General features: G+C 42.7%; 1 protein-coding gene across 6 annotated transcripts in view; it reads right to left on the bottom strand.

Annotated features, from left to right (window-relative positions):
* Positions 1-26,099, bottom strand: part of galnt1.S (polypeptide N-acetylgalactosaminyltransferase 1 S homeolog) — a 239,510-nt gene that overhangs the window by 132,288 nt on the left and 81,123 nt on the right. For 5 of the 6 annotated variants that reach the window (XM_041567102.1, XM_041567103.1, XM_041567101.1 and 2 more), the window contains one exon: positions 24,063-24,237. In XM_041567102.1, the coding sequence (XP_041423036.1) occupies positions 24,063-24,196 (134 nt within the window). In that variant the 5' untranslated portion in view covers positions 24,197-24,237. Of the gene's footprint in view, positions 1-16,082; positions 16,433-24,062; positions 24,238-26,099 lie in introns of those variants that run through there. The other variant, XM_041567105.1, reaches the window with a different exon arrangement.

Raw genomic sequence — 26,099 nt, forward strand, 5'->3', positions numbered from 1 at the left:
GTGCTTCCCCAGAATCAGGAAACTGAGTATGCGTCTAGGAGATCTATCTTTTGCCATCCAGTCTCCAGGGCAGATGTGCATGGCGATTGTTCTCATGGACTCCATCTTGAAGGTTTGTACCTTTAGATGTTGATTGAGGGTCTTTAGGTTGAGAATCGCCCGAAATGCTCCATTTTGCTTTTGCTTTAAAAATAGGTGAGAATATATGCCTGAGAAATGTTCTTGCATTGGTACTTCCACTATGACTCTTTTGGTTAGAAGATCCGATAGGGCAATTTTGATGTTTTTCAGGTCTTGTTCTGACCTTCTCTTGTCGGATGACACAAAGCTCCTTTTGGGGTTTTTTTTTTAGGTGAAGAACATACCCATTTAAAATTGTGTTGAGGACCCATGAGTGTTACATTTTGAGCCCACACTGCCCCAAAGGCTTGTATTCTGCCTCCCACTTGGGCCAGAGGGGCTTGCGCACCTTCATGCTGATTTTTTCTCTGTTTTTTGTTTTCTTTTATCCTGATTTGGAAACCTGGATCTCCAGGGTTGTCGAAAAAACGGTTTTCCTGGCTTATACTGCTTTGCGTCACGAAGGGAGGGTTTTTGGTCCCTGGACCAATTCCTATAAGGCTTTCTATCTTTTCTATCCTGTGGCAAGAAAGCAGATTTTCCTGCCGAAGCTTTAGAGATGATCTGATCTAAGCGTTCTCCAAAAAGGAATTTTCCTTTAAATGCTAAAGAGCATAAATTGTGCTTAGACTGGGAGTCTGCTTGCCAATGACGCAGCCACAATGCCCTTCTGGCTGCCACTGCCATTCCCATTGATTTAGCTGCCATTCTCAACCCATCAAGTGAAGCTTCAGCTGTAAAGTTATTAGCTGTCTTTATATCTTGGACAATATCCAGTAAATTTTCTGTATCTGCTCCTGACTTGATGGCATTTTCAATGTCCATGATCCATATGCTATTAGCTCTAGCCAGTGAGGTGGTAGCTAGCGCAATCTTGCATGCCATCCCTCCTACCAAGAACATCTTTTTTAATATGGCATCTTGCCTTCGTTCCATGGCATCTTTTAAGGATACTCCATCCACGGGTAGTGTGGTTCGCCGGGCTATTCTGGTGATCGCAGCATCCACTTTTGGTGTAGACACCCCAGTTTTTTTACATCTTGCTCCGAAAAAGGATACATTTTAGTAAAGCGTTTGGATTCCCCCAGTTTTTTATCTGGATTTTCCCATTCTGATTGAATCATCTTGGAAATGACTTCATGTACTGGGAACATTTGAGCCCTTTTACTTGATTTGAACATTTTGTCTTGTTTCGGTATGAGATCTTCCTCATCTAGATCCAGCGTAGCCCTCATCTGTCTTATTAGAGGTTCAATAAATTCAATGTTGAATGTGGTATCCTCTATCTCTTCTGTTTCCGAATCAGAGAGAGGTATCTCACCCTCTGAGGTGCTTGAGTTTTCCAAATCCTCAGTTCCTCTAACTGAGGTCTTGTCACTAGCTCGTGGTGTAACACCCTGTTTAGTCAGGTTTTTCATGACTTTACCAGTCACTTCATCCACCATTGTAGCCATGTACTGTTTGAAGGTGGATTGCATCCAGTCCATCATGTTAGCAATTTGATCTTGAGCTGGTTTGCTCGCATCTGTCAGGCATTTTTTACATAGCCTTTTATCTGGCATGGCAGGATTGTCACAAGCCATGCATTCTTTTCTTGCTTCTGCTAGGTTCATCTCGAACTTCTGTAAGGAAAAAAATTGCATTTTACTTACAGTCCGAAGCTTTTATAGTCCTATAATTTCTCCCTCTATCCATGCTTACCCTCTGGAGCTTGAATGCGAGCGTCTGTGACTCATTACAGACAGCCTGCAAAACATATGCACCTAACAGATTACTTTGTTTAATTAACCTGAGCTCCCAGCGTTGAAAAACTCCCATAGGTAACTACTTACACCTGGGACCAGTGATATCGTCAATACACACTTGTTCTGCCTTCAGAAGCAGCAACCAGCCACATACAGATTCAGTGTAGCAGCTTTAGGGATTTAAAAAATTTTTTTTGGCGTCATCCCGTCCCTTTAAGGCTTACCCAGAAGTTCGCGCATGCGCATAGCGCATTCAGGATGGACGTTAGTAATGGGCGCTTCAGCATCTTATTGCGCATGCGCCGCTCAACGGAGCGGCATTGCGAGTTATCGCGCTGTTGGCAACGGATGGCCATGAGCCCGCCGGCTCCTCCTGGGGCACACATAAGAAACCAGTCTCGGCTCAGGAGCTTCAGACAGAGGGAGAGCAGCTCTAGTGGGTAAGAGGGTATTTTTCCACGACAGGAAGAAAAAGAATGGGCGCCAAGGCGAGGGGGAGTCCCTTTTATGACATAATTTCCTGTACCTTCCTCACAGCAGGGAGATTAACCCTTTGTGTGCCCACTGCCATGTGAAAGGAACAGGAAAGCTAGAATCACAGCCATAATTCAGGGCAGAACTGCTGCTTACAATGGGAATCAGATAAGATCTGTGCAGCCACTGGGACAGAATGCTCTGTTATACAGATAGCTAGAATCACAGCCATAAATCAGGGCAGAACTGCTGCTTACAATGGGGATCAGATAGGATTTGTCCATTACTTGTTAACAATTTGTTTCTTACATCACGCATGGTGATATGATAAATCTTTAACAGCAATTCAGTTGGAGTACTCAAATTTGACAATATTCCCCTCAAATGTAAAAAACTGAGCACAGACACTGTGTGGACATTAGATATATAGATCCAGCAGAAGGATGCCAACTACATGTGTCTGCCATATCCCTAAACACTATTTTGGTCTCATTTACTGCCCTACCTCCCTTTTCACTTTCATCATGTGCCACACTTTTTCTGTTGTGCTTCCTTTTTTATACGTATACTTATATTGCTATTACTCTTCCTCTACAGTGATTTCCTCTGTCATGCTACTCAGCTGCTGGTATGCTTGCCTTGATTTTTCCAAGATGCAGATAACAACACTGAGATAACACTTAGAAGAGGGCCCCAGGGGTCAAGTAAAACTAATAGGCATAGGCAAGGGTAGAAAGTATTTTCAATCATGTTACAAAGTACAACTAGTTCTGATCCCTGCTCCTGACCCAATGGTGATAATTCATGTGAAACAGGGTAACGCACAGTCAGAGAAAGTCAGTGATAAGAGGCCGCTTCATATCTCATATGTATGTTTCCCCTGGGAGTCTAGGGCCAGATCAACAATAGAAGAAACCCAGAGGAATGTAAAGTGGATGCAAACACAGACTTGCCTGGTTTGGAGGGGTCCTGTAAAGATTTAACGCAATGTCTTGCTTGAGCAGGCACTGGGGACTAGTGAGAAACAAATAGCACGGGAATGCTCTGTTCAGTAACATTCAGATGCCATGCGTAGTAGGGGGACAGCCAGAGCCAGGTAATATATAAAAATGTAACTTAGATGCCCAACTAGCAACAGTTAACTGCATGCCCGGCCCAGGCTCAGCCCGCAGCTACACTCGTAACCCTCTGTCATTGCTTGGTGCACATGACGCACACAGCACAGCTCTTGATACACATGGCCCGCCAATAGGATGTAGTCTCATGTGGCGGCGGTGCTCTTCACAGAATTAACCAGAGAGGCATGTCAATCTTTAAAAACAGCACAAAAATAAAGGAAACATAGCCCGACAGGAAGGAGAATAGTCATTTAAAAAATGTAACGGGATGCCATCCCACCCCAATTCAAGCACAGTATTAAATGTATGTTTGCAAATACAAGGAGTCTGACTAAAAAGTCTCCTAAAATGGGAGAGCTGGAGGTGCTCGCTCTGGAGGGAAAATATGATGTGATTGGTGTGGCTAAAAAGAGGATTTGTTATCATACTTACCGATAAATCTCTTTCTCGTAGTCCCGTAAAGGCAGCACAGGGTACTAATGGGTTAATACAGCAATCCCTCTAGGAGGCAGGATGGAACTAAAACTTCAATCCCTCATAGGGAATCCTCCTCTTCCCTGTATTGACCCTGCCTACTTTAGTTTCGACTAGCACAGCTTATAAGTAGGAATATAGCAAGAATTTGGGTGGGAAACTCCCTGTGCTGCCTTTACGGGACTACGAGAAAGAGATTTATCAGTAAGTATGATAACAAATCCTCTTGTCTCGGTCGTCCCTGGGCAGCACAGGGTACCAATGGGTGAGTCCCAAAGCCAGAAGAAAGGGTGGGAAGAAGTAAGTTATTAGGTCGAGTTTAGAATTCAGAAAAATTTAGTGTGAAACAGGCACTAACATGGCCAACAGACTCTATATTATTAAACAACAGTTTGAAGAACTTTTCTGCCAAAACTGGCATCAGCTGATGCGAAAACATTGAATTTGTAGAATTTTGTATAAGTGTGTAAGGACGACCAAGTAGCCGCCTTACAAATTTGTTCCATGGACGCCTGATTGTAGAGTGCCTTCTTCCAAGTTAGAAACCTAACCTCTGTGGTAGCAAGAGGTTCAAAAGGACGCCCCCTGTAGTGTTTGTAAGATCAGGTTCAAATTCCAGGGAGGCAGAGGGTGTTTGTACGGTGGTTTTATGTGCCCGACGGCTTGAAGAAAAGTCCTTATGTCTGGAAAAGACGCTATTTGTGTTTGAAAGAACACTGAAAGTGCCGATACCTGCACTTTGAGGGAATTTACTCTGAGCCCCTTGTCCATGCCCTCCTGAAGGAATTCCAGTATCAGAGGAATCGAACAAGTTTGGTAGCTTGCTTTCTTTGTTCTGGACCATGTAATGTAATTGGACCATATACGATGATATGTGGTACTGGTTGTTGGTTTGCGTGCTTTTAACATAGTGTTGGTTACTTTTTCTGACAGACCTTTGTTCCTCCATATGGAGCTTTCAATAACCATGCCGTCAGGGATAGTGTCTCCATCGTAGGGTGCCAGCAGGGACCTTGTAAGAGAAGGTCTGGTCTGAGGGGCAGTGGCCATGGAGGGGCAATTGACAGTTTTCTGAGATCTGAGAACCATGCCCTTCTGGGCCAAAACGGTGTTATCATTACGGCAGTTGTTTGAAAGAGATGTAGCCTTCTGAGAATTGGATGAATCATTGGAATGGGTGGGAAAATATATACAAGCTGAAAGTCCCAGGGAGTTGTCATTGCGTCTATTGACCATGCTTCCGAATCTTGGTACCTGGAACAGTAGCATGTGAGTTAATGATTGAATTTGCTGGCCATAAGGTCTATTTGTGGTATCCCCCATCTGACTGTAAGCTGTTGGAACACATCTTTGTGTAGCATCCACTCTCCTGGATCTAGAGTGGTTCGGCTTAGGAAGTCTGCTTCCCAATTCAGTTGGCCTGGGATATAAACAGCCGCTAATCGGCTTGTATTGTTTTCCGCCCATTGCAAGATGCGAGACGCCTCTTTCCAAGCAGCTTTGCTGTGTGTACCTCCTTGATGATTTATATATGCCACTGCGGTGGCGTTGTCGGTCTTGACTTTTATTGGGGATCCTTTCAAAAGATCTGACCAGTGTAATAGACCTAGGTAGATTGCTCGTAGCTCCAACACATTGATGTGTAGTGAGGTTTCCTCTTGGGACCACTGACCCTGAACAGTTCTGTGGTTGAAAACACCTCCCCAACCCAAAAGACTGGCATCTGTGGTGATGATTTCCCAGTTTGCCACCGAGCAAAGTTTCCCCTTTGATAGGTTGTTTGATTGAAGCCACCAATGAAGGGAGGATTTTGTGACTTCTGAAAGGAATACCGGGTAGTCTAGTTTGTTGTAATTTCTGCGCCATTTTCAAAGAAAATCTAATTGGAGTTCCCTCATGTGAGCCTGTGCAAAGGGTACAACCTCTATGGCAGAGGACATGAGTCCTAGAAGTCGCATGCAGTCTCTGGCTAAGATTGATTTTTGCGATATTGCTTGCTTTGCTGCTGTTTGTAAGTTGAGCTGTTTTTGCGGAGTGAGAAAAACCTTGTGTTGTGATGAGTCGAATCTGACTCCCAAAAAAATGATTGTTTGTGTTGGAATCATTGTGCTTTTTGACTTGTTGATCATCCAACCATGAGCTTCTAAAGTTCTCTTGCAGAGGTTGGTGTGAGTAACTGCTGTTGCGTATGATGGTGCCCGAATTAACAGATCGTCTAGATATGGAAGAACACAAATATCCAATTGTCTCATGTGTGCCACGAGAGTCGCCAATATTTTGGTGAAAACCCTGGGTGCAGTAGCGAGGCCGAAGGGTAGTGCACGGAATTGAAAATGTTCTCTCTGTATCGCGAATCGTAGATACTGTTGAGACTCTACATGAATTGGTACGTGTAGATAAGCGTCCTTTAAGTCTATGGCTGTGAAAAAATCTCCTTGCTCTACGTTTGCGATTACTGACCTCAATGACTCCATTTTGAATGATGGAACATGAAGAAATTTCAAATCTAGTACTGGTCTCAGTGAACCATCTTTTTTGGGTATCAGAAAAAGATTTGAATAAAATCCCTGATGACGTTGATCTGTTGGTACTGCTATTATGGACTTGGTTTTTAGCATGTCTTGTATAGCTGAATTTAAGGCCAGCCTCTTGCTTGGAAGAATTGGCACGGATAAATGGATAAATCTTTGTGGAGGAATCCTCCGAAATTGAAGCGTATAAACCACTGTTATTATATTGTGAACCCAGGCGTCTGATGTTGTTGATAGCCAAATCTCCCTGAACCATAGGAGGTGCCCGTCTAACTCCTTTGATAGTTCGGGAGAGGCTAGTTCTTCATGCATCTTGAGGTTTGTCTGGTGTACCCCTAGTTGTACGCCTTTGAAAATTCCAAGATGATTTCTTGAAGTGACGAAAATTGCTCTTTGGTTGGTTGGAGTATGACTGTTGTCTGGAACGTGGTGGAGAACGCCTTCCGAAGGTTGAAGACCTGAAAGGTCCTCTTGTTTGTGTATTTGTAAGCCTGGATCTTTTGTCTTGAGGCAGAAAGTTGCTCTTTCCTCCGGTAATTGTGCTTATTAGAGCATCTAGTTCTGGGCCAAAAAGTGAGGACCCTGAAAAAGGTAGAGAAACCAGATTTTTCTTAGATGCCGGATCCGCACTCCAAGATTTGAGCCACAGTGCTCGTCTTGCTCCTACCGAAAGGGCTGATGCCCTAGCCTGTAATTGGAGTATATCCATGGAAGCATCACATAAAAAGTGTGCTGCGTTGAGCACCTTTGTGAGATGACCTTGCATGTCAAACGCTTCGTCAGCTGATAAAGCTTCTTCTAACCATAGGACCATGGTACGAGAAACACATGCTGATGCAATTGATGGTTTAAAAGTAGCTGTGGAGGAAGCAAATGCACCCTTTAATAGATTTTCTGCCTTCCTGTCCATAGGATCTTTGAAGGCCGTGCCATCTTCTAGTGGTATAGTGGTACGCTTAGCTAATCTGGCAATAGGTGCGTCAACTTTGGGTATGGTTTCCCATTTGTCTTTATGAGTCTGGTTGAATGGGTACATTATATCCATTCTTTTGTCTTTAACTGCTCTTCGGTCAGGATTTTTCCATTCTTTTGAAATGGCCTCCTGTACTGTTTCATGTACTGGAAAAAATTTTTGTTTTCTTTGAGTCGGACCAAACATTTTATCTAAAGTATTAGCCTCTTTGTGTTCCTCTTGTATACCTAATGTTAGAAACATGTCTGCTAAAAGTGAGTGCATAGCTTCAGCTTGGGATTTGTGTGTGTTTTCCGAATGAGAATTAGTTTGTTCTGAATCTTCCCAGTCAGAGTCATCATCCTGAACAGCTCCTTCTTCCTCTGAGGAATGAGATTCCTCCTCTACTCTATGTGGAACATGAGATGTCTTGGCTACTGAAGTTGAGGCTTGTGCTACCTGAGCTGTAGCTAGCTTTTCTATTGCTGTTGACATTGATAACAGGGATGATTGAAAAGGTTGGAACCATTCAGGAATTTGTTTGTCCTCTGCAGTAGAATCGGTTCTACTTTCTGTATTTTTTGTGGTACTGCTGCATTTCCTTGTCTTTCTGTCTCTTTTTAGCTGACACTGATGCTGTATCAGAGCCTGATAACGTGTCTAGCTTGTCTTGTGAGGACACATGTGTTTTGGTAGGGTCTGAGGCCATGTTAGGCTATAGATATAGCTTAAGTATATAAGAGAAACAAGAAAAGTATACTAAGAAGCAGCGATATAGAATAGCAGAAGGGAATAAGCTGTACCAGTAGTAACTATGCGTAGACAATACCTTCCGCTAAGTTCAGACCGCCTGTTTGTACCGTCTGCGACGATGTAATCAGATCGTTTGAGAAAATTATGCGCTTCCGTTCTTCTGTGTGCTGCGTATCCAAAATGGCGGCCGGAACTGTTTTGGCGCGAACGACAAATTCTGTCGTTATCCGCGCAGTGCTTGACTGAAACAGTTGGTAGTTACACTAAAAGTTTTTAGAGGAACGGTACTCTGGCAGCGCTAAAGCATACCTTTCACTTTGTTCCCTTTGTGGCAGCGCTGAAGCTTGCCTTGTAATGGATGCGCATTACATAAAGTATAAATGCGTGGCAGCGCTGAAGCATACCAAATCCAGTCCACATGTACGTAGTTATGCTCAAAAATGAAGTAAATACAATTATTATAAGATGTAAGGGAGCTCACTCCCCACACATCCTACCTCCTTCAAGCAGGATGAAAAAAAAAATAAAGTAGGCGGGGTCAATACAGGGAAGAGGAGGATCCCCTATGAGGGATTGAAGTTTTAGTTCCATCCTGCCTCCTAGAAGGATTGCTGTATTAACCCATTAGTACCCTGTGCTGCCTAGGGACGACCGAGAAACATGGCTGAATGAGTCACATGGGCAGTTAAAATCAGTGGCTATGCTTTGTTTCGGAGGGACAGATGCAATAGAAAATAAGGAAGGGTATGTGTTTTTTTAGGCAGGATTGAAAAACTAATATAAAGGAGGGGGTGATGTTTCTAAAATAAGGAGGCTGAAGTCTTATGGGTGGAGCTCTTCACTGATTGTAAAAAGAGACCAGCAAATTAATTGTAGGAGTATGCTATAGACCCCCTATTTAAGTGAGGCGGAGGAGGCTAAGCTTCTGATACAAATAGAAAATGCTGCTAGTTTGGGGAAAGATAACGGGGGATTTTAATTACCCAGATATTGACTGGAGCCACATTACTGCAAGGTCAATTAATGGTAACACGTTCAGAAATTTGTTGCATGACAATTTTATGGCAAAAGTAGTTGAAGTGCCAGCAAGAAAAAATACTATTCTGGATCTATTGATCTCTAATGACCCAGACCGATTAGTGAATGTGCAAGCAATTGAACCCCTGGATAATCGTGACTATAAATGTGATATAATTTAATGTCTGTTGCAAAAAACAAATAAACACTGCGGCAACAAAATCCCTGAATTTCAGAAAAGCCTATTTTAGTGCCTTGAGGGCTGCCCTTCAGAGCACAGATTGGGGCATTATGTTTTCATCCAAAAACACAGAACAGAAGTGGTTGTCATTTAAAATTACTGTTCTCATTTTAATTCCTTTAGAAGTAAATATAGAATATACAGTGTATACAATAGAGGCTTTTGGCTCAGCTCAATCTAGTTACTGGCTGACTCAGGATATGGTTCATAAAGCTTTAATAAAAAATTAATGTGAACAAGGCACCAGGGCCGGGTTCTAGAGTTTAGTTGAATTTTAGACCAGTCTCTATTTCTGATTTTCTGAGATTCATTTTCATCTGGTATGGCACCTAATGCAGGAAAGCAGATGTCATTACAATATTTAAAAAGGGATTACGATCTCAACCTGGCAATTACAGGCCAGTAAGTTTGATATCTGTGGTGGGCAAATTATTTGAAGGCTTGTTGAGGGAGCACATTCAAAATGTGTCAAAAAAACTTTGACACTGGCGAATTTTCAAGGCAAATTTGTGAATTTATTTGCCGGTGGCAAAACACGCAAATTCACCGCCAATTTGCACCTGGCGAATACATTCACCCGTCACTATAGGTCACGTCAGCCAAATTTGATTGATTTTTATGATTATGATGTAAGTAAGATGCTGGACAGTGGGGGCAGTAGATGTGAGCTATTTGGATTTTGTCAACGTGTTTAATACAGTGCCCCACAAACGACTGCTTTCTAAACTAAGGTTTATTGGGCGTAATGAAGTCATTTGCACATGGATAGGAAACTGGCTACAGGATCAGGTACAGATGTACAGGTTGTTAATGGCACATTCTCTACTTGGATTAAGGTTCTTAGTGGAGTTCCTCAGGGCTCGCATTGGGTCCACTATTATTTAACTTGTTCATTAATGCCTTGGGGAGGGTATTGTAAGTAATATATCAGTGTTTGCTGATGACACAAAAATATGCAGCCCAATTAATTTCATCCAGGACATCCTTGCAACAGGATCTTGACAAACTTGCAATCTGGGCAGCTAAGTGGCAGATTAGATTCAATGTTGATAAATGTAATGACATGCACCTGGGATGTAAAAATATCCAAGCCACTTATACCCTTATGGGACTGCAATAGATAAATCCATTATGGAAAAAGACCTTGGACCTTGTAGATAATAAAGTTAGTTGTAGCAAGCACTGCCAGACAGCAGCATCAAGGAGGAGCTGGAGTAGGTTGTTCTTCCACTGTACAGAGCGCTGGTACAGCCCCATCTAGTATATGCCATACAGTTTTGGTCTACAGCACTCAAACAGGACATTACTGAATTAGAGAGGGTGCAGAGAAGGGCAACTAAGCTGGTAAAAGTTATGGAAAATTTTAGCTATGAGGAAAGACTGGCCAAGTTGGGGTTGTTCAAACTGGAGAAGAGGCGCTTAAGGGTGAATATGATAACTATGTATAAATATATAAGGGATCTAATAATAATCTCTCTAATGTAGGGGTCCCCAACTTTTTTCACCCGTGAGCAACATTCAGATGTAAAAAGAGTTGGGGAGCAACACAAGCATGAAAAATGTTCCTGGGTGGTGCCAAATAATGGCTGTGATTGGCTATTGATACCCCCTATGTGGTCTGACAGCCTACAGGAGGCTCTGTTTGGCAGTACACCTGGTTTTTATGTAACCAATTCTTGCCTCTAAACCTGGAATTCAAAAATAAGCACATGATTGGAGGGCACTGAAAGCAACATCCAAGGGGTTGGGGAGCAACATGTTGCTACTGGTTGGGGATCACTGCTCTGCTTTATTTACCAGTAGGTCTTTCCAGATGACACAAGGCCATCCATTCCAATAAGAAGAAAGGAGGTTCCAGCTAAATATTCGTAAGGGTTTTTTTTTTTACAGTGAGAGCAGTGAAGATGTGGAATTCTCTCCCTGAATCAGTACTACAGGTCGGATATATTAGATAGCTTTAAGAAGGGGTTGGATTGCAAGGGATGGAATGCAAGTTTATGGAAGATAGTTCATAGTACAAGTTGATCCATGTACTGGTCCGATTGCCATCTTGGAGTTAGGAATGATTTTTTCCCCCTCTGAGGCAAATTGGAGAGGCTTCAAATGCCTTCATCTGGATTATCTAGCAGTTAGGCAGATTATATAGAGACATAAAAGGTTGAACTTGATGGCTGTGTCTTTTTTCAACCTAACTTACTATGTATATATATATATATATATATATATATATATATATATATATATATATATATATATATATATATATATATATATATATATATATATATATGAAATCATTTGTAACAATCTCAATTATTTGATTAACATTTTTGAATTATTGATTAAAATGTCTATGAGAGGTGACCTTCCTGTAATTCGTAGCTTTCTGGCTAACCCATTTCCAGATAATAGATCGTATATCTGTACCTCTAGCTTTTATGAAAAAGGCTTTGAGGGCACTTCATGATTATCTAAGGCTTGAGCCAGTGGCGTAACTACCGAGGAAGCAGACCCCGCAGTCGCGGGGGGCCCGGGATTACAGGAGGCGCGGCAGGGCCTGCGTCCTCAGCAGTATGTGCAACCGGCAGGGACCATTTCAGCAGTGGCAGAACCAGGGCCCGGTGCATTTTGGGTCTAGAGGGAGGGCCCGGCTATGCTGCACTCACTTGATTTAGTCAGTCCCCCTGCAAGCATCAGACTGGACTGCTTGCCGTTTTCTTTATGCTCCTCTACATCCTGCACAATCAAGTTTAGTCATTGGATAAAGCAAGAAGTACCTGCCCCCTGTCCAATCACAGAACCCGCCCTCTTGTCCAATCACAGCATAGCTAAATCGGGTCTTCAGGAAGAACAGGAAATGGAAAACAGCGCCTGGAGCCAGCCTGCAGGTAAGCCACAGGGGAAGTGTGCTGAATTGCACATTGCACACTTCCTTGTGCTCTGGTGGAAAGGGGGTTTATTTCAATTGTTTTATTGGAGAAGAGGCAAAAAACAGAGGAGGGACTTGACAAGCAGAGAGGAAGAGAGGGGCAAATTAGAAAAATTGGAAAAAGAATAAAGCAAAAAAAGTACGAGAACTGAACAATGGTGTGGAGACAAAAGGGAAAAAAATTATGGGGAGCACAGTAGAAAAGGCAAGGGTTAGAGAAGCGGGGCATGGGAAGCTTAATAGAATGAAAAGAGAATTCAAAGCTCAAAATGAAGGAGGATTCTGAAAGGGAAAGAGGAATTGAAAGAGTACAAAACAAGAGATCAGAAGATAGAATGTAAGGGGTAGAGGAGATATGAAGAGGAAAAGTGGAAAACAAAAGTGTAAGGAAATTCTTGAGTTAAAACTTGAAACGCATGATATGTGAAATGTAGCTTCTTTTACCAATAACATGTCCTTGTGATAATTGTAGCTTCTTTAACAATAACAAGTCTTTGTGATAATTTAAAAGAGTGCATTTGTACGCAGCTAACTGCCCCTGAATAAATGACGTGAACGTGGGGCCAGATCAGCTGCAGAAAGATTGTAACATTTTACAGTATCTATAAAAAGCCAGCTACTTTCTGTATTAGCTGGTCAACCTGCAGCTTACTTCTGTATTGCTTGTCCCCTCGCAGTGAGAATAAAACTTATCACATTCCTCTGAATTAATGGTCATTGGCAGATTTTTCTAACAAAAAGAAGAAAAAGTAAGGAAATAGAATGATGTGGAGAGAGTAAGGGAGCAAACCAGAAAGGGGTTACAGAAACAATTACCCCTGCTGTCCTCCAGCTGCAGAATTGTGTACCAATAACTGTCATGTATATATTTATTTATTTTACACACACACAGAAACAGCAATGTGGGAGTTATAGCACATTCTTTAGTCACAAACAAGGAGCACAGTCTCCAGTTCTCCATTAAAAAAAAAAAAACAACTTTCCAGTACACATTTGTTAAAAAAAAAATCCAGTTTTTTTTTTTAAATGCAATTTCCCCTTTATTCCACTAGCTCTGATTAACAATTGCACAAATCTTTATAAGACCCCTGTCTGGACTACAGTAAAATGATCAGGACTGCACTGAGTTCTGAATGGAACTCGGAGAAACACTAATGGTTTTAAAGTAATGCAGCCAGATTTCTGCGATCAATATTCAGAGTTAGAGGAGAATTACAGACAAGTGATCACTAATACTATTTGTTTTTTTTTTAGTGAATGCATATTGGAAATAGTTTTATTTTTTAAATTGAGAACCTGGAACTAGTAGAGCCCCTGGCCACCAATGTGTGTTTTGGGTTTTAACCTTTTGGGGGCCCTGATAATTTTATTGTGTGGGGCCCCATGATTTCTGATGGCAGCCCTTGAATTACCCAATGGGGCCTGCAACCCAAGAGCAGAGTAATTTTAAATTTAGATAGCAAATCATTACATCTTCACCAGGATCTCCGATGTCACAGCCAGAGCGCTCCAGTCTCCACAACGGCCCGGTGTGACAATGGATGATAGGTAACAAGCCACTATTCTTTCTATTCTCCCTGCTGACAACCTAGGGAATAGTTGTCCGTAGCCCTCATTCCTTGCCGGCTTTACCTATACTTTTATGTAGAAGGGAGTGTCAGCAAGCACATTAACCTCCCTGGCAGATAAAGCGGTTTGCTCTGTGCAGTCAGAAACCCTCCCCGAGTTATATTTGTTCCATAGATCACTATTCCAGGGGACATGCTGGTGCTGGCCCCATTATAGGCAGCAGTCCTGCCCTACTTTACGACAGAGATTCTAGCTATCTATAACAAACCATTCTGTCCCAGTGGCTGCACAGATCCAATCTGATCCCCATTAGAATCAGCAGTCCTGTCCTGCTTTATGGCAGCTGGTATTCTAGCTATCTGTATAACAGTCCTGCCCTGCTTTATGGCAGCTGAGATTCTAGCTATCTGTATAACAGAGCATTCTGTCCCAGTGGCTGCACAGATCCTATCTGATCCCCATTGTAAGCAGCAGTCCTGTCCTGCTTTATGGCAGCTTAGATTCTAGCTATCTGTATAACAGTCCTGTCCTGTTTTATGGCAGCTGATATTCTAGCTATCTACTGTATATAACATATCATTCTGTCCTGCTTTAGGGCTGAGATAATCTATAGCAGGGCTACAAGATTACAGGTTGTTAGGTAAGGCAACATCATCAGGGAAGAACTGTTTTGCCTTGTTAAGTATTCATAATATTCATCCTTTATCTTATTATTAAAATCATTTTTAGTATGTTGTATCCAATACTGAATGAAAAGAAAGTTATGTAGCTGAAATAGATCTGGCAAAGCAAGGCCAGAAAGTCACACAACATGGGGCATCAGAGCATGAATACAATGTACCACTCAGTTAGCTTTTTTTAGCAGACCCTATCAGCACAGAGGAAGGCTGCACAGAATGTGAGGATGGTAGACAGACCGTTTTAAAATACATTAAGTACATTTTGCAATTTAAACCTGTGTGGATGTGCTCCTTCTACACATTATACAGTATGCTTGTGGATATAGCAAAGCTGTGTAGAAGGTAGCATTAACTAGGATGAGTTGAGGCGGGGGGCCCAAATGTATTTTTGCAGGGGGGCCCTGAGACTTCTTGACTGGGGGCACATGGGTCATAACCGTTTGCTTTTGAATCTGACCTGCATGCTAAGGATCAATTGCAAACTCACTGAACAGCTATGTCCCATGTTCCCCTGCTTAAAGTCACTGAACTAACTCAGAGTTAGAGAGCTAAAAAGCAGGAATTAGTGTTCTGTTCTGTTAGGCATCCGCTCACTCAAGCCTTTATAGATTACATTTTTGGCTAACTATATTAGAAACATTTTTTTATTTTGCACAGCCTATTTACAAAGTTTTTATTTTTAAATTGAACTGTTGCTTTAATGCTGTAGTCTCTAAAAGCTGCTTCACATGGTGGGAGAAGTAAGTACCTCTCTGCTTTAGTCTCACAAAAGAAAAAGGTAGAATCACTGGGGGGGGGGGGCTGAGCCAAGGCATCCCCCAGTTATTATAGTTGCTTATTTCAGACCCTGGCCAGCACTCTCCTCCTTTAAAAATTCACTGGTCTGGGGTACTTACCGATTCAACACTGCAACATCATATTCCTCCAGTGTACCGGCATCCTCTATGCCGGTGCAGTACTAAATGATATCTCTGATCATAAACTAAACCGTATCACTAAACGGATTAGCAGACATGGAGGAGACTGCGTTATGAAAGAGTCAGACCCACCCAGGCCACACAGGTATTTACTCCAGCCCTTGGTAGGCCTTAAATGTAGGCACAGCTGGATAATACAGCCATTATACCTGTTATGGTAATTGGCATTTGTGCAGACAGGTCCGAGGCTAATGGATAGTGGTCCATATTCACTCATACAGATAGGGGAGCAGTATGTGTGTTTTGTCAATCTAATGCCCATCATGGGCTCGCCCACCTCTACTGTAACTGGCACCGGGATGCACTTCGAAGCTAGAGCTGGCCTTTGGAGGGTAACAACATTCAGGGCTCAGTGTTATAACCAGTGGTTTTTTAAAGGACCAGTAACACCATCAAAACTATACCCTCCAAATTATACCCATATCCTACTGCATGTTCCATATTTATATTGGGTTTATCTTAAAAATTCACCAATAAAAACCGCCTCCATGTTGTACCATACATTTTGAAAACAGGCGAAACGGTGATCAGCAGCTGCAGCTCTGTCCTATGTGCACGTCCCCGACAGCTCTCCTACTCACATGACTTCCGGTTCAGGACTGAACCCGAAAGCGGCTTCATTTTCAAGGCAGACAGCGGAGGATTCAGCAGGCTGCTGCCTGCTGCAGATCATCACAGGAGGGGAGAGGCAGACAAACGGAAGGGCAGGGGGAGAGGCAGACAAAAGGAAGGCTGCTGCAGAAGATCACGGAAGGGCAGGGGGGAGATGCAGACAAAACGGAAGGGCAGAGGCAAACAAACGAAAGGCTGCTGCAGAAGATCATGGAAGGGCAGGGGGGAGAGGCAGACAAACGGAAGGGCAGGGAGAGAGGCAGACAAACGAAAGGATGCTGCAGAAGATCTCGGAAGGACAGTAGGGAGAGGCAGACAAACGGAAGGGAAGGGGGAGAGGCAGACAAGAAAGGCTGCTGCAGAAGATCACGGAAGGGCAGGGGGGAGAGGCAGACAAATGGAAGGGCGAGGGAGAGGCAGACATACGGAACGGGCTGCTGCTGAAAATCATGTAAGGGCTGGGGGGGGGAGAGGCACAAATTAAATGGCTGCATGAAAGGATCAGTTAAGGGGAACAGTGTGTTGGAACAGATAAGACCACACTGACAGCGTGGAAGATGCTTAGGGGTAACTAGTGGTTGCTAGGTGACGTCACAAACCAGGAACTCACAACCCAAAGAACAGGTAGAGATTCCTGTTCCTTGAGAAAGGTCCTTGTGTGGGACCGAAATGTTGGATTAATAAACTATTTTATTTTTATCCTCAAGTATGTGTGTGTGTGTATATATATATATATATATATATATATATATATATATATATATATATATATATATATATATATATATATATATATATATATATATATATATATATATATATATATATATATATATATATATATATATATATATATATATATATATATAAACTCCAAGCTGGTGCACCATTCATCCAAATCGAATGCCCAGGTGCCGGTCATGGAAATGCATAATAAACAAAAGAGAGACAGCACTCCAGGGACTTTCCGTGAAAAAATGTAGAAATTTAATACGACGTTTCGGCTCCTAAACTCGAGCCGTCATCAGGAAGTGCAACCCTTCACCCCACAGTCACATTTAACCTCAAATTGGCGCCAAAACACAACATGTGACGTCATAATACACCGACAAAGCTGTTAACCTCTTCAGTGCCATCATTAATAAACATCGTGTGCCATGTGAGAAACTTTATACAGTGAGTGTCATAGTGCCCATTATTAACGTGGCGGCGCTTGTATAATAGTGTTAAGTCATTGTAAAAAATTAGTAAGAGAGTGTCCAAAGTGCTGTGCAAGCTGCCCGCCGTTTTCGTGCCATCTATGATGGACTTCCTACCTAGACACGGCACGGAAACAAGGTACTGTGTACTGGAACGCCATCGATCATATCGCCCTTAGCAGTGGACGGAACAACCATATGCGCCTAGCTTACCCCATAGCTTTCACAGAAGTGCGCCTTTACAGCCAACCGGAGCACGATTGCGTTCCGCTGAAAACAGGCTGCATCTCTCTACTCTTCTCCCGACGTCTTTCGCCTTCAGTGGGTGTGTCACAGGCTGCATCTCTCTACTCTTCTCCCGACGTCTTTCGCCTTCAGTGGGTGTGTCCACCTGTCAAACAGGGGACCAATCATAGTCACGCCGGTCGAGCGCCCCTGCGGATTGGTCGCCGCATCACAACCTCAAGCCCCAATGGGAGCGCCGAGTCCGGTGACAGCACCAGACCCCCGCTCACCAACAACAGGGCAATGGCAACAACGTATGGGTGTCACAGACACTGCAAAGAGGCGAACACTGGGGCAAGACCGGCCATGTAACCTCCCCCACTTGGCTGTCGGAGAGAAGAGTCTCACTCACCCGATCAGGGGTACGTATCACTGCATTGGGCCTGCCTATGTACCTCCATACCCCCCGTGCCAGTGTCATAGGGTTTAGTCCGAAGGGCCCCTCAATTGTCCGTTAGTCCTTCCAATCATGTCAATTGGCGACAGGCAGAGGTGTCTCACTCGTTGGGACCAAAAACACTCGAGGTAGCAGAGTATACGTGCATAATATGGGGAAATCACTAGAACCAAGTAAACATATAAAAAAGACTGGGGAAAGTAGTAAAGAGAACACCATATCCACCATAGTTGTTTCTTGAAACGGCCCACATAAAGAAGAAGCAACTCGCCTATGTAGGGAAGAGCAACAAGACCCACCCCCCCTTTTTTTTCAACAGTCAGATGAATGTCACAAAGGTTCCATCACGTTGGAAGTCCCAGTGTCAGTGTAGGCACAACATCGCGCCAAATCGAAATGGAAAACCATAACTCAGTCCAAAAAAAGTTGGAAAAAATTAGAAAAACTGAAAAGAAAAAATGGAGAAAGAATAAAAAAACAAAAAATATCTTTTATATAAAGAATTTTTGAGAAAAAAAAAAAAAAAAAATTTTTTCATTCGTCAGGCGATGTGTCAAATTGCTGGATTAATAGAATGGAGACATCGGGAGAGTTTCGTTGAGACCCTTTGGAGTAAGAGTCTCAAGGTTGAAAATCCACATCGATTCTTTTTGAAGTAGGCGTAAATCTCTGTTGCCGCCTCGTTTGAGTGTCGGCACATGATCAATGATCATGTGCCTAAATTGTGGAAGAGTATGTTTCATTGATAACCAATGTCCTGATACCGGTTGGTTGGCTTCGCCCGTCGTGAGTGCACTCCTAATTGCGGAGCGATGATTATTCATCCGTTCACGATATGTCGTTGAAGTTTTGCCCACGTAATGTAGGCCACAGGGGCACCAAATCATATATACCACAAAGGTTGTGGTGCAGGTTACTCGGTGGTTGATCTTATATTTCGCCCCCGTCCGGGGGTGTGTGAAGTGGGTGCCCTGCATCATGCCACTACAAGTGAGACAATTGGTGAATTTGAAGCACCCCTTCTTTAACGGGCAATCCAACCATGTGGTCTTAGATGACACAGTTTTAGATAAGTCCTTTTCTACTAACATGTCGCTCAAATTCCGTCCCCTTCTGTAAGCCACGAGGGGGCTAGTACGCCCTAAAAACGGTAAGTTCGGGTCAGTGTTTATAATTTCCCACCTCTCCTTCAGAGCCTTCTTCACCTGACAGCTCGCATCCGTCCATTCAGTCATAAAGATCAATCCTGGGGTGGCTTTTTGTGTAAGACTCTGTTTGTTCAAAAGGTCCTCCTGTGTATGTATTCTGGCCCTCTCCAGTTGAATTCGGATCATCGAGGGATTATAGCCTCTTGCTGCAAATTGATGAGCCATATCTTCTAGTTGTAATTCAGCAGTACTGCGATCAGAGTTGTTTCTGATGATCCTAAGAAACTGGGAGTATAGGACCCCCCGAGACATGTGGGATGGGTGGTGGGAGTGTGCATGTATGAGGCTATTTCTGTCAATTGGTTTTTTGTATAAAGAAGTCACTAATCTGACTCCTGAAATCGAAATACTCACATCGAGATAACTGACCTGGGTCGGATGATATGTCATAGTAAGTTTAATTGGAGAATCTAACTCATTCAGCCTATGGTGGAAGTTGACCAACTCAGTTTCAGGCCCCTGCCAACATAAAAGCAGATCATCTATGTACCTCTTGTATAATAAAATATTCGTGCCACCCAACGGAAGTAAATGGTCTACTTCAAACTGCTGCATATAGAGATTGGCAAAGGATGGAGCCTACCACCCAGACCCCTACAGACACGGGAGGGGAAGAAAGGGGAAAACAAGAAGAGGGGGGAAGAAGCACCATAGACAGACCGCCCCGCAGAGGGAGGCGGAAGACATAGTGGTTAACCTTTCGAAACACATCCTGACTATGGGTGAAACACGCCTACTCAACAGGGGCCTTAAATATATACCCACAAATCATTCGAATCCTTTTGGGGTGTATAAAGACATCCATCAATTTAAGCGTTTATTGAAATTACGTGATCATTTTAAGGACACACCATTGACTCCCCCTGCCCAGTTTAAACCTAAAAGCTCATTCGAGCCACTCAACACAGCCCCCGCCATTACTACTTTTACACAGTTGTTGGCTAAAGACAGTGCACAGATACATGGCACCAGACAAAAAAATTTTTCTAATCTATCCCCAGAAGAGAGGGAAGCCATCAGCACTTTGAGGGCTGATACATCTATTATTGTCAGACAAGCCGATAAGGGTGGGGCCATAGTCATTCTGGACAGAGACTATTATGAAATGGAACTTACCCAACAATTGGCGGATACGAACATTAACTTTAAAGTACAAGATGACTCTTGACGGTCTGACACAGGCTGCTTTGACAGCAGGTTGGATCAGTTCTGACGTATGCAAGTTTTTGACCACGGACTTCCCTAAGATACCTTACATTTATACTCTCCCTAAGATTCATAAATCTTTATCCAAACCCCCCGGTCGCCCCATTATTTCGGCAACAGGTTCCCTCTTCCAACCGGTAGCACAGTACCTTGATTCCTTCTTGCAACCGTTGGTCCAGACGATGGACTCTTATGTCAGAGATACTACCCACCTACTCACATTACTCACTAAGATTCAGGTTCCACCAGACTGCTTATTGGTGACCATGGATGTGTCCAGCCTGTACACCGTGATTCCCCACGAGAGTGGGATCGCGGTGTGCAGAAGAGCATTAACTACTTCACATCAGGGGATGCCTCCAGTTGAGTTTCTTATTTCTCTGTTGGACCTGATATTGTCCAACAATTATTTCACATTCAGAGAGGACTTCTTCCTGCAGACGTCAGGCACCGCGATGGGGTCGAATGTGGCTCCATCCTTTGCCAATCTCTATATGCAGCAGTTTGAAGTAGACCATTTACTTCCGTTGGGTGGCACGAATATTTTATTATACAAGAGGTACATAGATGATCTGCTTTTATGTTGGCAGGGGCCTGAAACTGAGTTGGTCAACTTCCACCATAGGCTGAATGAGTTAGATTCTCCAATTAAACTTACTATGACATATCATCCGACCCAGGTCAGTTATCTCGATGTGAGTATTTCGATTTCAGGAGTCAGATTAGTGACTACTTTATACAAAAAACCAATTGACAGAAATAGCCTCATACATGCACACTCCCACGACCCATCCCACATGTCTCGGGGGGTCCTATACTCCCAGTTTCTTAGGATCATCAGAAACAACTCTGATCGCAGTACTGCTGAATTACAACTAGAAGATATGGCTCATCAATTTGCAGCAAGAGGCTATAATCCCTCGATGATCCGAATTCAACTGGAGAGGGCCAGATTACATACACAGGAGGACCTTTTGAACAAACAGAGTCTTACACAAAAAGCCACCCCAGGATTGATCTTTATGACTGAATGGACGGATGCGAGCTGTCAGGTGAAGAAGGCTCTGAAGGAGAGGTGGGAAATTATAAACACTGACCCGAACTTACCGTTTTTAGGGCATACTAGCCCCCTCGTGGCTTACAGAAGGGGACGGAATTTGAGCGACATGTTAGTAGAAAAGGACTTATCTAAAACTGTGTCATCTAAGACCACATGGTTGGATCGCCCGTTAAAGAAGGGGTGCTTCAAATGCACCAATTGTCTCACTTGTAGTGGCATGATGCAGGGCACCCACTTCACACACCCCCGGACGGGGGCGAAATATAAGATCAACCACCGAGTAACCTGCACCACAACCTTTGTGGTATATATGATTTGGTGCCCCTGTGGCCTACATTACGTGGGCAAAACTTCAACGACATATCGTGAACGGATGAATAATCATCGCTCCGCAATTAGGAGTGCACTCACGACGGGCGAAGCCAACCAACCGGTATCAGGACATTGGTTATCAATGAAACATACTCTTCCACAATTTAGGCACATGATCATTGATCATGTGCCGACACTCAAACGAGGCGGCAACAGAGATTTACGCCTACTTCAAAAAGAATCGATGTGGATTTTCAACCTTGAGACTCTTACTCCAAAGGGTCTCAACGAAACTCTCCCGATGTCTCCATTCTATTAATCCAGCAATTTGACACATCGCCTGACGAATGAAAAAATTTTTTTTTTTTTTTTTTCTCAAAAATTCTTTATATAAAAGATATTTTTTGTTTTTTTATTCTTTCTCCATTTTTTCTTTTCAGTTTTTCTAATTTTTTCCAACTTTTTTTGGACTGAGTTATGGTTTTCCATTTCGATTTGGCGCGATGTTGTGCCTACACTGACACTGGGACTTCCAACGTGATGGAACCTTTGTGACATTCATCTGACTGTTGAAAAAAAAGGGGGGGTGGGTCTTGTTGCTCTTCCCTACATAGGCGAGTTGCTTCTTCTTTATGTGGGCCGTTTCAAGAAACAACTATGGTGGATATGGTGTTCTCTTTACTACTTTCCCCAGTCTTTTTTATATGTTTACTTGGTTCTAGTGATTTCCCCATATTATGCACGTATACTCTGCTACCTCGAGTGTTTTTGGTCCCAACGAGTGAGACACCTGTGCCTGTCGCCAATTGACATGATTGGAAGGACTAACGGACAATTGAGGGGCCCTTCGGACTAAACCCTATGACACTGGCACGGGGGGTATGGAGGTACATAGGCAGGCCCAATGCAGTGATACGTTCATCGCCAGCCGTGCTACACCTGATCGGGTGAGTGAGACTCTTCTCTCCGACAGCCAAGTGGGGGAGGTTACATGGCCGGTCTTGCCCCAGTGTTCGCCTCTTTGCAGTGTCTGTGACACCCATACGTTGTTGCCATTGCCCTGTTGTTGGTGAGCGGGGGTCTGGTGCTGTCACCGGACTCGGCGCTCCCATTGGGGCTTGAGGTTGTGATGCGGCGACCAATCCGCAGGGGCGCTCGACCGGCGTGACTATGATTGGTCCCCTGTTTGACAGGTGGACACACCCACTGAAGGCGAAAGACGTCGGGAGAGGAGTAGAGAGATGCAGCCTGTTTTCAGCGGAACGCAAGCATGCTCCGGTTGGCTGTAAAGGCGTACTTCTGTGAAAGCTATGGGGTAAGCTAGGCGCATATGGTTGTTCCGTCCACTGCTAAGGGCGATATGATCGATGGCGTTCCAGTACACAGTACCTTGTTTCCGTGCCGTGTCTAGGTAGGAAGTCCATCATAGATGGCACGAAAACGGCGGGCAGCTTGCACAGCACTTTGGACACTCTCTTACTAATTTTTTACAATGACTTAACACTATTATACAAGCGCCGCCACGTTAATAATGGGCACTATGACACTCACTGTATAAAGTTTCTCACATGGCACACGATGTTTATTAATGATGGCACTGAAGAGGTTAACAGCTTTGTCGGTGTATTATGACGTCACATGTTGTGTTTTGGCGCCAATTTGAGGTTAAATGTGACTGTGGGGTGAAGGGTTGCACTTCCTGATGACGGCTCGAGTTTAGGAGCCGAAACGTCGTATTAAATTTCTACATTTTTTCACGGAAAGTCCCTGGAGTGCTGTCTCTCTTTTGTTTATTATATATATATATATATATATATATATATATATATACATATACATACATTTAAAACCAATAAAGAATTTTAATGCACATTGGAATTACAATTGAAATATATTCTATTCACTGTATTATTTGAATTGCATACTGTTTGAAATGTAAAGCAATACATAAATAAGTAGTGCAAAATAGAAATATACATATGTAGACACATACATCTCCACTACTCTTGATAGCAGATTATATTTTCATTTCTTAAATATTTAAGGACCGATTATGCTTTTTTTTCAGATCATCTATGAAGCTGCCATGTAACTGAGATTATAAGTAATAATTTAAAGCATACTGTATTAATGAATTCCTGAAGCATACTTCCTTTATAATTATAAATGGCTTTTAACATAATAAACAAAACATACTACATACCCTTCTAAGCGGACATCAGGTAAGGATCTGTTGAGTGCAATCATCTCACTAGCCATTAGATTAAACTGATTGATTTTGAACATCTCCTTCATCCTTTCCTGCTCTTCTTTCAGAATAACAACAGGCTTTCCCATTTCGCCTGGGCCTTCTTGTGGTTTAAGACTAATATCAGGACCTAAAACAAAAATGCAGATATTTAAGAAAACAAATGAAAAATAGAGAAAGAGAAATATACTCTAAAGTAAAATACTGAAGCTACTAAATAATTAGAGATTACCAGTGAAAAACTCTTGTTTTTTCTGGTTATGTGAAGAAAGGAGGTTCTTATCTCAATATTCGTATAAGGTTTTTTTTTTTACAGTGATAGCTGTGTGTAGAATATGCTTTCTGAAGTTGTTATACTGGCAAATACATTAGATAGCTTCACTATCTAATGTATATGCCAGTACAACCACTTCAGAAAGCATATTCTACACACAGCTATCACAGTAAAAAAAAAAAACCTTATACGAATATTAACAAAGAACCTCCTTTCTTATAATCGGAATGGATGCCCTTGTGTCTGCTGAAATGACATACTGGTAAATTAATCCTCAATGAGTTTATTATATGGTATCCTTAAACATGAATACATGGTTATCATATCTCCTCTTAAAGGGCAACTAAAATCTAAAATAGAATAATGTTAGAAATGCTGTATTTTGTATACTAAATGAACTTACTGCACCAGAAGCCCAATTAAACAAATGATTTATGCTTTTAAAGTTGGCGCAGGGGACTGTCATCTTGTAACTTTGTTAAACATCTTTGCAATACCAAGACTACCACATGCTAAGTGTGGTCTGGGCTTCCGAAGCCAATACAGAAACCAATACCGCAAGACTGATTAATAATCTGAATATGCAGACTGCACTGGGTCTGTGGATACAAATCTACACAGTTGTTACAGGGAAACAAACAAAGCTGCTCGAGTTCTGGGAAGTAAGGTGGGGGGGGCTCCCCCCTGTCATTTGAAAGTATGATCCTTTTCCCTGCACAGCAGTTAGGGAACGTCTGAAGTGTCCTTACTGCAGCTGTGAGAGCAAGTAAAACGAAGGGCGAATTTCACTGCATAGTCAGGTTTCTTATAGAAACGGTACACATTTTTTAATTAAAGTATATTGGAGATAGGTTTCTTAAAAAGTAAAAATGGGATTTTATTGTTTTGCCTTTACATCCCCTTTAAACACCTCTCCTTAAACAACTTGCACAGTCTTTCCTCTTTACTTAACCGAGACTTTTCATACCTTTTGCCAGCTTAGTTGCCTGGATCCTCTCCAATTCAATAATGTACTGGTCTTTCCTGATAATTGAGACTTTCCATGCGTTGTGCCAGGCACCCCGCAAAATTCTTCGGACAGCCAGGCACGCAAGACAAACTACCTACCAAGCCTCCATAACTGCTCACTATATCTATAGAGGAAGCAGACGTGGTCTGCTTCTTCTAATGTTACGCCACTGTTATTTGCCCTTCTTTGGACTCAATTCGAGCACTGCAGACTGAAACTGCATGGCATATTCTAGATGGGTTCCTACCAGTGCATTGTAAAGAGGAAGAATTACACCTTCCTCAATATACACCTTTTATTACAGCTCAAAACCTTGTCCATGCAGCTGCTGACTGGGATTTCTTGCTATAGGCAGGTTTATTATTTACAAGGACTTCAAGGTCCTTCTCTGCCAGTAAACCAGGCTGTTAATAAACATGAACTGCGGGCTGCTGTTAATTTGTTATGCATTTCTTCTTTCTTGAAAACATCTGTTGTGAATAAAACAGATTGCATTTTACCCTACTTTGAGAAGCTATAGCCCAGTCTTCCATATAGACTGTATACAAGCAACAATAAAACAAGTAATGTAGCTTATCCCTTTATTAATAAATGCTGTCCCAGAAAGTCAGTCAAAGAGTGGCCATACACCAACTGATTTCTTCATCTGAAATTAACGATTTTAGCACGATCCAATAAAACATAACCTACTTATCGTTACATTGATAGG

This window comes from Xenopus laevis, chromosome 6S (genome assembly GCF_017654675.1).
Source record: "Xenopus laevis strain J_2021 chromosome 6S, Xenopus_laevis_v10.1, whole genome shotgun sequence".
Lineage (NCBI taxonomy): Eukaryota > Metazoa > Chordata > Amphibia > Anura > Pipidae > Xenopus > Xenopus laevis.